At 36.3% G+C, this 13523-nt stretch overlaps 1 protein-coding gene across 13 annotated transcripts in view; it reads left to right on the forward strand.

The window, feature by feature from the left end:
• Nucleotides 1-13523, forward strand: part of DMD (dystrophin) — a 1134919-nt gene that overhangs the window by 935370 nt on the left and 186026 nt on the right. For all 13 annotated transcript variants that reach the window (XM_015620877.3, XM_015620912.3, XM_015620930.3 and 10 more), the window contains 2 exons: nt 6751-6923; nt 10848-11004. In XM_015620877.3, coding sequence (XP_015476363.1) covers nt 6751-6923; nt 10848-11004 — 330 coding nt within the window. The remainder of the gene's footprint in view (nt 1-6750; nt 6924-10847; nt 11005-13523) is intronic.

A 13523-nucleotide genomic window follows, 5' to 3' on the forward strand; every position in this document is an offset into this window, starting at 1 on the left:
AAGAAAAAAAACCTGTCATTTCATCTTTCAGAAGATTTTTTTTTTCCCCAGACCTAGAGACAGTTGTGTATTTCAGCCTTTCCAGCTGTGTGTCGTAAAAGGAAATCAGTATTAATTTGAAGTACTGGAATGTCAGCAGAACTAAGAGAGGTAAATGCTTTCCAAACTATGCAACAGGACTTGAGGATCTTGCATGAGTAACTAAGTGGAAGTAAATGTTCCTGCAGAGGAAGATGCTCTTTGTGCTGTTACTGTTTGATCTCTGGAAAGCAGGGAGAAGAGAAATTAGACATAGACATGCTGAAAGTAGCAGCATAATTATTTGTCTTCAGAAAGATTGCCAAAAGATTGACAGGGTGAGTGTGCTGACAGCATGTGCAGGTGGAATGGGATCAGACATCCATTGAAGTACGGGGGCTGGGATGTGCATTTTTGGTGGGAGCAGACTACTTTCTAAAATCTGGAAAACTCTGCTAGTTTGTAATGGGCCCTACGGTTTTGCTTTCAGAAAATTGTGTGTATGATTCTATGCACATTTATGCTGTTTCCCTCCTACTCACTCAAATCTCAAATACAGATTTCAAAGGCAGATAGCTGAGCCCATTCTTAGACATCTCAGTAGAGGTGGCTGATTTTCTGACACACAGAACACTTGCAACTCCTACTTGAAAAATGTGCTTTGTTTGCTTTGTTGGATTGGTTTGCCTGAAAGAGAATACAAGCTATGTTAGTAAAATACATATTTATGTTTTACACCATACAGTAAAAGTTCTTCATTTCTGTGGCTACAAGGAAGTTTTCTTCATTAGTGTAACCTCAGACTAACACGATGTTTCTTTCTACTTAAGGTTTCCATCCTAGATACAATGACAAGTAAAGTAAAATGAGAGTAAAAATAATAATTTGTATTGAAGTCACTATTATCAGAATAGGATTTATTTCACTAGACAAAAATCAAATCCTAAATGCAACTATAAATGCAGAAAGATTTGTTTATTTTATGCATTTATTCATATTTTCATTAATTGTAAATGAAGCAGGGGTTTTCTCAGTCTTCAAAAAACCTATCCAAGAAGTCCACAAATTCCTTCCAAACACATGGAATTAGCTAATAATTGAGTACAAATTAATTGCTAGAGGTCTAAAAAAGCTGATTATTTCTCTATCATCAAGGGATAAATACAAGACCTTGTGCTATGGGCAAAAAGTCCGTTCTGTGAATAAATATTTGCACACTACAGACAAGTATATGTTCAAATGATTTTGTTAGTGCTATTCCAAACCTGCAGCAGAGCAATGTAAAAGAAATCAAGAAGCCCACACAACATTTGCAGTCAGCAAGAGATTGTTGCATCCTTAGATGCACTGTGAAGTCTCTTGCAATCTGAATATAACCTAAATTGAAGGCTCTTTTGCCTGTTTATTAAAAGAATATTTTCTGAAAACAGGGCCCAACTTACTAAAGAAAGCTTTTTTTAATCTTCCGTTAGAAGAAAGTAGCATTTGAATATGAAGTTTGGTCACATCTTTGTTCTGGGACTTGCAGAATTTTAAACCATAACAATGATAGATGCAACTTACACAGATTGCTTTCTGCAGGGCAAAGTTATTCTTTTGGCTTCCATTCATCAACACTTGATTCTCTCTTAGAGGACTAGCTCTTACCCTTTTTTATCTTGAAAAATGTGTTGGGAAACCAGAAATGCCTTAATTATGTTCATAAGCTTATCTTCACAATGGAAAAGACCTTTTTATCATTCTTTTTAATCAAGTCATTAGCATGAAACTCAGAGATGTAATCATACCAGACTGGAATTGGGGTCATGCCATAGGCTAGCTGAATAGGAGGCTTCTTGGCATGGTGATGTATAGCCATTTCACAACAATGCTTTTAACTCAGTAAGTCTGCCCTTTAATTATATTTTAAATCTCATTTGAGAAGTTTTTATCATTATGTAAATTGTTCAGTGAATGGTGTCATTCTAAGACTCAATAAAAGTTTTGATTATGGACTGGGAGAGAAAATTACTTAAAAGCTTGATGGGGGAATGGGAGCACCAAAAAAAAAAAACAAAAAAGGAAAAAAAAAAAGAAAGAAAGAAACTCAAATCCAACAACCTTAAAAGAACTATGACATTTAAAAGAGAGAACTTCCAAGGAACCAGAAATGCCTCGCAAACCAGTAGGAATGCTTCAGTGGTTTATTCCATCATTAAACTACATCATAGAATCTTCAGATACAAATGTTCTCTTTCAAAAAAAACATTTCTTCCTATTCAAATGGTAACAACCAGCTCACAAGGAGACACTGCCATAAAGCTTAGTGCAAACAGGCCTTCAGTTGCCAAAAACAAAAGAAACCTATCAAGTGCACCTTGAGCTGATTCTATCACTCAGGTGCTTAAAGTGCATTTGATGTGCTGTGCTGTAGCCCTTCATTCTAAAACTGTAACATTCACAAAACTTTTCCCCTGTCTAGCAGATAGGAGAATAAGCTGTGATCCTGAGAATGGTGCCATGTGCATGGATTGCTGTGCCTCCAAAGGTTGCTGGAGAATTCCAGGGCACTGAAAATTTGTCACAAACACTTTGAACCCTCCCACAGAGTTTATGCTTTAGGTGGAATCAGAAATTAAGAGTTAAATGAAATCAAGTGGGATGATTAATTTGAAACCCAGTTGCTAAACTTCTAAGATGTGCTTTACAGAGCTACAAATAGAGGCAAACTAGGGTCCTTTAATTTCTTTAAATTATTGCATAATGAATTTTTTTCTACCTTGTATAAAAGATAAATGTTTTGTCAGCTGCACTGCATTGATTTCCATGTTTTAGTATGACTCATCTATAGTCCAAGAAATAGAATTAATTCATTCTTTCTAAGACTTCATTTTACTTCCAGACTACCAGTGTAGTAGTATTAGGTATCTGGTATATTGCCAAAATAATGGCAGATTTTGACATCTATAATGTCCTTTGTATGTCATGTCTACATATCGCATGTAGGATAGGAAGGACATTGGCACTGATTATTTGTTTCTGCTAAGACATCTCAAAGCATATGGAATTCTTGTAGGGCTAGCAATGCTGTGTGGAAGCTGGCAGAACTTTGGGTGCATTGGATTTTACAGCAACAGCTGAGCTGTGCTTAGCAGGGCTCTGTGTAAATAGAACCCTCAGAGCCACAAATTAATTTCTTCTGCCTAGGAAAAGAATTAGGGCAGTGAGAATCTGTGCTTCCACGGAGAATGAGGGCAGTCATTCCAAGGGGGAAACAACTGAGTTGAGAAAGAGAAATACACCCATCCCCTAGCTTCTTGGCAGCATTGGCTGTGCTCACCACATTAGTGCACCTCTCTGAAATCGTGTGTGGTGGTCTCAAGAGCTCAGGGCAAAAAGTGAAACAGCCAGAGAAACTTTCCAAACCCTGTTTTGCCCAACAAGATTGTCCTCAAGACAAAATGCACGTCATCTCTTCATCACCCTAGTTCTGTATCTAAGTTGCACACTTATTCTATATAATAAAATAATGTAAATACACATTTTTAAATGTGTAGAAACCTCTAATAACTGTTCATCTAAGTTTCTACAAACAAGTATTATGGTGCATTTTGTCATCTAAATGTATAGTTCATCTGAATAAAGGAGGACTTCATCCAGCACCTAATGGAGTTGCAGTTCATTCCAGGCAGTTCAGCTCACTCTAAGCAGTAACTTGTGATCAAAAAGATGTTTTTCATTTTGCTCTCTGCTCTTTTTAAGAGCAAATAGACAATCCTTTTTCAGCACAGACTTATTAATAACAACTGCAGCAAAAACGCAGCATACAGTCCAATTGCAAATCAGTATTATACCAGGATTGATTTTTTTATCCTCTGTAGTTTTTTCATATGTTTGAACACATTGGAAAATATGAAAATGAAATAAATAGTATGTTTAATCCATATGCTATGTTTCTTGGTTCGACATGTAATGACAGCGTACATTTGCAAAGATTTTAGCAATTTTTGAGATTAAATAGCTCTTCCCGCTTTACCATTGTCAAGAAAAATAATCTAATTTATATTTTGTTTTTAAAACATGGATTTATCTATTTCAGAAAACAAATAAAAGGTATATAGATCTTTTTCTTATATGTTCTCTGCTTCTCTTAGGATGTGTAAGTGTCACAAAGAAAGGTTCTGAAATGCACCAACCTAAATGGAACAAATATCATTGTTGTTGTTGTCTTGCTTCTTTGTCAGTGTAGGCTTCCTGCACAGCTGAAATAAACTATTTCTGCAAGCATTAGAAGAAATACACAAGTAATTTGGAATAAGGAAAACTTGGTCTTGAATATTAAGCTTTTGATAAGAATACTTCACTTTTCATATTCATTGCCCACTCAACTGTCCAGATGTGTTGTGATACTATGTAGTGTTCTGAAATTAAAAAGAATGTGGTTTGCTTTTATTTTCAGAATTATGTGTGTGTCTGGAGAAAGACATAAAATGTGTAGAACATAAGATGCATTTTCTAAACACACGAAAAATGGGGAAAGATTTTTTTTCTTAAATTTTGTCTTATATAATGCTATAAGTATATGTGTAGTAAAACACCAAGAGGACATAGATTTGACAGTTTCTTACTGTGAATAGTTATTGGACATGTTTCATGGCACATGTTCTTGCCAAGGCAAAGGAACTAGTTTGTAAGTTCAATGTTTCCATCACTACCCTGAAAACCAAGAATTTTGTGCAACAGGTAATGTATGAACGTAATTATTTTGTCCAATAACAGACTTATTGTTTATTAAATGGAGGAGGAACTTAGAACTATACAGACATTAACAGTTAACTTTTGATTGTGAATTTTATCCTTTCTTACACATTGATTCAGATGTTTACATCAGTATTGTTATACTTAGCCCAGTTTAAATAATTTCTCCAAATATTATTCAAATTAAAATTAAACATGGAAGGAAAGAAATTTGGTGATAGAGTGTTCTTCATTCAAGCAAACAAAAATGAAGTATCACAGCTGGAAGTTCAAGCTAGCAACATTCAGTCTTAAAATAAAACGCAAATTTTCAAGTAAGGACATTCTTACCTAGAATATTGTACCTTTTTATGTACCTTAATAATGCCATGTTTAAAAATATAAATTACCTGAACATCATTAAATAAATACAATGTTTATAATGCAGTTGTATTCTTCAGAGTTACCTCTGATGTACATCAAACTCATTCCTAGGTACTTTACTGCTTGAATGACAATAGACAAGTAAAATAGTTGGAGGAGGATTCTTACTCTGTACCAAAGATTGCTAGCCCACCTTAAAACTTCCCCAAATTATTATCCTAGCCATTGCTGTGACAGGTATCCAGTTAAGGACATTTGGAACAGCAGTAAGTGAACAAGGACAATCTACTCATGATTCAGTGCAGCTAACATTGCACTTAAAATATCAAATAAAACCAATTCAATTAAGAACACACCAAGTAGACAGATTGTGTGCTCCCCTCTTTCAAAGTCATTCTTCAGAAGAAAATTGCAACAAATTTCCATTGGGGACTATCTGTGATGCTGAGTTAATACTGGGTCTTGTTCTCACATGCCATAAATCATGTCCTATTCCCCACTTTATCTCTAGCATTCCCATTTCAGGCAGCAAGAAACCACCACCAGAAATCTTAGTGCTCCAGCATCACAGGAGAAAATGTGGAGCTTTATTCACTGTTCACGATTTCTTTGTGTCTTTGTGTGCTTCTTTGTTTGAAAGTAGAAGTACTTTTGTGGAGATATGGCTGCATATAAAGTACGTGTACACTCATTCATGTACGTGTTGAAATTATTATCACTATTATTTTTATTCCATTTAATGACCTTGATTCAACCACTGTTCTCTGCAAATGAATCTGACCTTGTGGAGCTGCAGCATGCAAACATCTTGGGGAAGGGCAGCCAGCGTACAAAGGCTGCATTGAGTGTGTGGGCAGGCAGGAATGCTGGTACCAGGCAGCTCTCTAAAGAATGTTCTTTTGGCAGAAACAGCCGTGCTAAAAATGAGGGGGAAAAAATGAATTCAAAATTTAGAGCTGGCCTGCAGTTACGAGGCGATAAGAAAAGTTGGCTGTTCAACACGAGCTGCCAGTTGCATATTCTAGGTCCTTGCTATTCTCAGGCCCTCCTACAGCCGTGGCCCCAACCAGTGTTTTGATACAGCACAAAGTGGCTGTTTATTGCTATTGACTGCTGAGGCCTGTGCTCCAAAATGCGTTCTGTCAACAGAATGTAAGTGAACTTGGCATTTTAAAGCCCGGCTGCTGCAGACGCCTAGATTTCTTGGACTTGCCATGCAGCAGGACCGGTGTTGCAGTCCCCAGCTCAAACTGAAAATGTTGCACAGGAAGACGTATCATGTGAAGGTCAGACTTACCTGAGATCCTGAGGATTTTGTGTTTCTTTGTTTTTCCCTCATCAGCACAGTAAATATATCCTGTCCTTCCTTTGCTGCTGTCAAAGGCTACACCTTTAGCTTTCTAAATTTTGTTCAGTATGCTCCCTATGGGAAATAAGGGTCCTATTCAATGCAAATGGCCTTCATGTGAAAGGGAAACATGACTTTGTATACAGGACATGATATTGCTGTAAAAGGAGTAATCAAAACCTGTGCTCTGTGTTGCACTGAGGATTTTTTAACTCTTTTGAATAATCATAGTTTCTGTGATTATTTTAAGAAGTCGGATATATTGTTTTCTGTTGCTTCCATAGGAACTACAGGCAGAAATTGATGCTCACACTGACATCTTCCACAACCTGGATGAAAATGGGCAGAAAATCCTGAGGTCCCTGGAAGGCTCTGAGGATGCAACCCTGCTGCAGAGACGTCTGGATAACATGAACCTCAGATGGAGTGAACTTAGGAAGAAATCTCTAAACATTAGGTAGGACCTGAACCTAAGCAAAAGCCTGCCATTAGTGTATTAGATGGAATGCTACAATTTGCAAGTAAAAAGGTTTAATTTTGTTTCTGTTAGCACTGTTTTTGTCTATTTTGAAATTATTTGTGCTACTTTGGATGTTGGCTTAACTTTGTAAGAATGATTAGGTTTTTTGTGTGAAAATGATAGTAAAGGATTAGGATTTGAGGCATATGATGAAGTTTTGTAATTACAGTAAGAAAGATTACCACATTTAAACAGTAACAGTACTCCCTCTAAATGTGGGCTTTTTCTAGAACTGGGTATGACTTATCAGTGAGTCATGAAAGAAAGTGATTAAATAACCAATATTTATGATAAGCTTTATTTTAAAGACTGCTATTTCCTGTGCAAAACTAAAAATATGCTTACAAATGAGAAGGCAAATTATTTTAGATTTCAACTTTTGTCAGGAGAGTGGACAGAATTGCTAAATAAAATCTTGGGGTAAAAAAATCCATAGGTTTCTTCATGAGAGGAAACACTTTTGTTTGCAAGGAGATGTATAATAAATGGTAACACTACAATTATCAAGTGGTCATTCAGGCTTCAATGGACTGAAAGTTCCATTTCAAAAGAAATTGTCCAGGAAGCTTTTCTTCAAAAATGCAGCTTCTGCAATAGGCAACCCAGCTCACTTGCACTCAGTCTTGGGCATTTTTTCATTTTCTCACTTGGTGTATGTTGGTGGTAGTTCAGAGGGCAGCAAAAGACAGAAGTGTTTTCCAAGGTAATGTATGAAATATTAGCTTTTTTTCAGCTCAGGTCCTGAGGGAGGTCAGGCTGTGTAATGACAAAAACCATCTCCGTATCATCAATCATTAAAAATAAATGAAAACTGTGATGTTGAAAAGATATTAGTAACTAAAGAAAAAGAGACATAGTCCTCCTTTTTTTTTTCCTTCTGAGGAGCAAAAGAGGAAGAATAAAACCCTTCAAAGTGTCTGAGATTTTTTTGTTCGCATGCATTTTGCCCATGAGCTTGCTCAAATACAGTGATTTTTGAGATAAAAATAAATAGTCAGTTGCCTAAATATCAGTAAATATATGGGGCTTTCTGTCTCATTTTTTGCAGTTTAATGTATTGCTGTCATTAATTGAGTCAGAAGCAGTAAACCCCAGTTATAGCACAGTGACTTCCTGAATTGCACATTCAAAGCAACAAACCTCCCCTCTAAAATCTGTGCTTCCAATAAAAGGCTTAAGGTCTTCAACAACTTATTGATTAGGATAAGAAACAATTCTTAAATTCTCAGACATTCAGATTAAGTGTTGCTGGCCACCAGACTAAATGAAAAGGTTCTTCCCAGTCTGCCTGGTTGGAGCTCTTTCTACCCATAGCACAGAATGGAATATATTTCATTATAACTAGCAACACTTACACAGAAGAGGGATTAGAGCAGACATATGAAGTGTTCTCCAGACATCAGTCCCAGAAGTTTCTTTATTTAGTGTAATTTTTATTCTGCTGGAAGAGAAGACTCTGCCATGAATCAACTTGGGTAGGCATTCTTTTCTAAATGCATCAGATAAAATAATAGATAGTAGATATTAAAGAGAAGCCAAGCTTTTCTCCATTCCTCCCTTTCTTTCATCCTGATATGTCAGCACAGTTTGTCCTAATAAACACTTGCTTTCTTATAAATATATTTTCAAAACTGTTTTATTATTACCTTTTTTGTCTGCATATCCTGGACACAGTCATAAATACATGAGTTTATGCATAAAATGTACACTGGTGTGTGCATGCATAAACATATATTCTTGAAGATGAAGGAAGAGCAGAACAAGACAGGTTCTGGAAAATAAAAACCATCTAACTTGGGAAGGTCAGAGCACAGCAGCAGTAACAAAACCCCTTCAGGTGACTCTTTTTGAATTTTTTCCTTGTAAAGCCAGACCTGGGGAAGCAGGGAAGAAGTGTTTGCCTTCATTTGCTGCCCTTCTTCAGAAGAGGTGGAAGCTTGCCTATTCCAAGACAAACATGAGACAAGGGAATTAGCCTGAATCAGAAACTTGGCTCCTTGACTGTCTCCTGTCCTAAAATCCTGTGGTCCTTGCTCTGGTTGTCACCTCCCGCAACTCTCCCTAAATAAAAAATAATAAAAAAGCTTCTCTGCCCATTGTTACTTCCAGAGGTATCACAGAATGAAAGAATGGTTTGTGTTGGCAGGGACTGTGATCGTCCACTGCCAACCTCCCTGCCATGGGCAAGGACACATTCAGGTTGCTCAAAGCTACACCCAGCCTGGCCTTGAGCACTTCCAGGGCTGGGACATCCACAACTTCTCTGGATAATCTGTTCTAGTGCCTCACCACCCTCATTGTAAATAATTTACTATGTATAAACATATATATAACCTAATCTTTTAGCATGCAGGGCCTTCTCTAGATTTCACTGCCTGCAGGACTGGCCTCCCCCTGCTGTGATGCTGTCTTGCCCCTGATCCCAGATGCTCTGTGAGAGAAGTGATCAAAAGCCCTGATCTGTGTGTGTCCTTCACATGTAGCATTTAAGTTTGTAAAAAAGAGATTTTCCATTAGCTCACATACTTTGAGAGCAGCTGAATTTTCTGTCAGCGTGTGGCTGATCTGTCCCTTTCCTTTCTCTTTCCTTGCCACTTTAATTACCTGATGTAAGAGGCTGGAAAGAAGACAGGATTCATAGAGCATTTCAGAGAAATGCATCTGTCCCTACCTCCAGCAATTCCTCATTTCTGTATCCAAACCAATAAGGTTTGCAAAAATGCTGAGTCCATACTTTTCACGTTTCTTTATAGAACATTATCTATAAGGTATAGGAGTAGAATTCTTGGCATCAGAAGAGAATGATTTTATGTGAAATCACTGTAGAACAAGATAAATGTTATATGAACAAAGCTAGAACTTAAACAGAAATGTATGAAATAAAAGAAAATTTGTCTTTATTTTCCAGCACATTTTTTCCACTTTACTGTTAGGTAATACTTCTTTGGTTTGACTCACTAAGAGGATTTCTTTTGTTACTTAGAGGTGAATTAGGATTTTTTTCCCAAAGCAAAAATTTAAAAAATAGCATATCCATAGGTACAGAAAGACAAAATTTTAGTGGGGTTTATCCATGGTACAGAGAAAATTTAATATTTTATCAGTCCAGCCACAGAAAACAGATGCTGAAATTTAGAAGCTCTATATTTGATCCCAAAGAACCACACTTATGAATATACAGAGGAAATATTTAGAAAATATCCTTATGATGGAGACCTTTTTTCAGAAAAATAATATTTTGTCTTTTAATTTTCCCAGTGTTTCAAATAGTTTCATTCACACCTCTGTTTAAATGACACTGACATTTGGCTAGATAGTGCATGAAGATTCTTTCGGCTTTAACAATTTCCTCATGACATTTTTTTAAAAAGAATGGCATTGGTTCTCTTATTTAAAAAAAAATAAGATAATGAATATTGTGTAATTTGAATGGTTTGTGTAGTGATTTAGAGAAATGCTTGCTCTTCACTGAGTTGGAAAACTAATCTGTGCATTTCAGGTAAACAATGTCCTAGTAGTCCTTAGTGATGACTACATTTCTTGTGCTAGTCCTGCATAATAATATTTGTGCACTTCTAGTGAGACTGACAATTCAGTACAGCCCTTACTCACTGCTAAAGAGGAAAACTAAAAAAACCCCAACCAATCAAAAACAAAAATCAGGACATGTGAAAAAAAAGCCAGGACTGTGGAATCAAATATAAATCTGTGTTGCCAGAATCTAATTCAAAGCTACTGAAGCTATTCAAAAATCATTAACTTAATGAAACACTAGGATCTTTCTCAGTAAATAAGCTTGTACATTTTGGTTTTTACTTATACTGTGCCTGAATCTATCTTCTATTTAACACATGCTTTCAGATCCCATTTGGATGCCAGTACTGACCAGTGGAAGAGATTGCATCTCTCTCTTCAGGAGCTTTTGGCATGGCTGCAGTTGAAGGAGGATGAATTAAAACAGCAAGCACCCATTGGTGGAGATCTTCCCACTGTGCAGAAACAGAATGATATTCATCGGGTACGTTCGATTTTTTTTTTAACCTTTTGTTCCTTGCTTTTTCCTTTGCAGGCTAGTGCTGCATGACAGTCCTTGTTGGAAAGAATTCCAAGTTTAGCTTTCAAACAGAGAAAAATCTTTCAAAGCACAGAAAAATCAGCCTTTTGGAGAAGGAAGTGTTAAATGACCATGACCTTCAGAGATCTGTCACAGGCAGATTTCATAGCCAGAACAATTACTGAGTAATTTTAGAGGATTAAATAAGTAGCTCTGATTTTTTTTCTAGATCAGGCATTCCAATTTCATGTATACTTTTTGAAACCCTAGTTTAGGTTTTGGAATCATTTGTGACAAGAGTAGCTGGTATCAGCTCTATTGCACAACTCCCCACCATGAAAATATTGTGATAACTGCCTGTGGTTCATACTAATTCCATCAGGGAATTCTAATGGAGAGATCATAGCAGAACATCATATGGGGGACCATTCTAGACTAAGGTTGGTATTAAAAGGGAACTTAAATAGAACACTTGTACAGGAAGTTTGGTTGTTGTTGTTCTATTTAAACCCACCAAATGAATAATACTTCAGAATAATTCTTCATGCAAAGATTGACACTGGTTTGTTGGGGTGAGGGTATGCTGAAAGCATGTCTCCTGTGTTTGATCAATGCACACCAGTCTGATGCTAACCCCATGTCTGCTTTTAGTCTTTAATTTCATATGCCATTGAGGTCTATTCAGGTCTGAATGAAAAACCACTGTTCTAGTTCCTCTATTGTACAATATAGGTTCAAGATCTCTTCTCCTTCATCTTTGTGTGTCTTTCATTAAAGTAATGATATCATAGGAGGTTTTTACTTCCTGTTTGATGTCTGATTATGCTTCAGGGTACTATCTAAAAATTTCTTTCAAACAAATTGAGTTTTTATTGAAAAATTGAAATTATCAGTCTGGCAGCTTGATTTCATGAGAAGAGAATATTCCAAATCCAATTATCATCCTCCCAAAGTATAGTGCTGTATATATATAACTAACTTTGTGAAACTTGCCACAAAAGTTATTGTTTCTGAAGTTCCTAAATGTCCGATTTCATTGCTTAATGAAGAAATGTGAAATGGTGCTTTAAAACAAAATAGGATCAGTGCTTTTTCTGTTCAACAGGTAGCTGTATATAAATATTGTTTTCTCATGGGGAAGAGAACATTTGAGAATATTTGAGAACAGATAGTGAGATCAAATTTGCAAAGTGAACATGACATATCTTGCTGCTTTAGGACCCTGAGTTTGTGAAAAGTCTGGAAGTACCATATTGAGCCAGACATTAATTTTTTTCCATAGGCACACAGGCATTAATCTACTGCAACAAAATGGTGGGAAGTTGTGTCAATACTGGTCAAGGACCTATCTCCACCAACTGATTGAGAAACAAAAGAGAAACATGAACAAAAAACACCTCTCTCAGTGGCAAATTTTTCTAAGATAATATAATGCTTTTCTGCAAGGGGCATCTTCGTCACATTTCCTAGGTCTTCCCTCTGGAGAGGTGATGTGTAGGATGTGTCTTTCTCACAAAATTTTATGTGGGACTTAAAGCACTATCACAGAGACAGTGAGATGAAAACATCCATGACTTTATGGGGCAGCACCGTTCCTTTTTTTACCTTTCCCCTAAGAAAGTTAAGACATGTTATATATAACCATGAAAGTTAAGAGAAGCCTGAGGTCTGTTTTAGCCATAAAGTAGTAACTTCTATAAAGTAGTTTTAAAGCCCATCCAGAATATCAGAATGAAAGAAGCAATATAGATGTTGCTTTAACTCAGTGTGACATTAACTCATACTCTTTCTCCAAAGACAACTCTTGAGCCAAAACAAGAGTTAGAGATTTCTGTAGAATTGTTACAATAAAACCTTTTCCATCTAAATAATATTTAAGTATTTGAAATCATTTTCTCCTAGACAGAAGAAATATTTTTTTATCTAAAGAAATTACTTCTTATAGTATTTTAGTATTGTATATCTCTCTATAAGCTGTTTAAGGGTTTCCAAGAATTCATCATAAAGGTGGCAAGTCTTCAGTGATGAACTAAGGGATCTCTCTGTCACACATCAAACAAATGAAGTATTTAGAACTCTTAGGGATGAGAATCATTGCATAAAAGTAAGATACCATGAGTAGGGACAAAATTACTTCATAAAATAGATCTCACTTATCTTTTTTAACTTCTCTGCCCCTTGCAGGTACATAACACAGGGCTTTGATAATCCTGTCTTGTATCAAAGCTATCATAGCTAGTTCCTTTTAGAAGTATCTTTTTCCTTTTCCCATTCTGTAGCACTTCAGAAGCATGAGTATAGGTATGGTGATTCCCTGTGGCAAAAAAGAACAAAACAGAACACTTGAAATTAATTTGCCCTGTATGATCTTCAAATATCTCTGACAGAGAAGGGAAAAACAGTCAACATGGAAGCTGACTTCAGGTTGCCATTGATAAAATCTGTTTGCAACATGTTGGTTGGTTGGTTGGATGGTTGGTTGG

This window comes from Parus major, chromosome 1 (assembly GCF_001522545.3).
Source record: "Parus major isolate Abel chromosome 1, Parus_major1.1, whole genome shotgun sequence".
NCBI classification, from domain to species: domain Eukaryota; kingdom Metazoa; phylum Chordata; class Aves; order Passeriformes; family Paridae; genus Parus; species Parus major.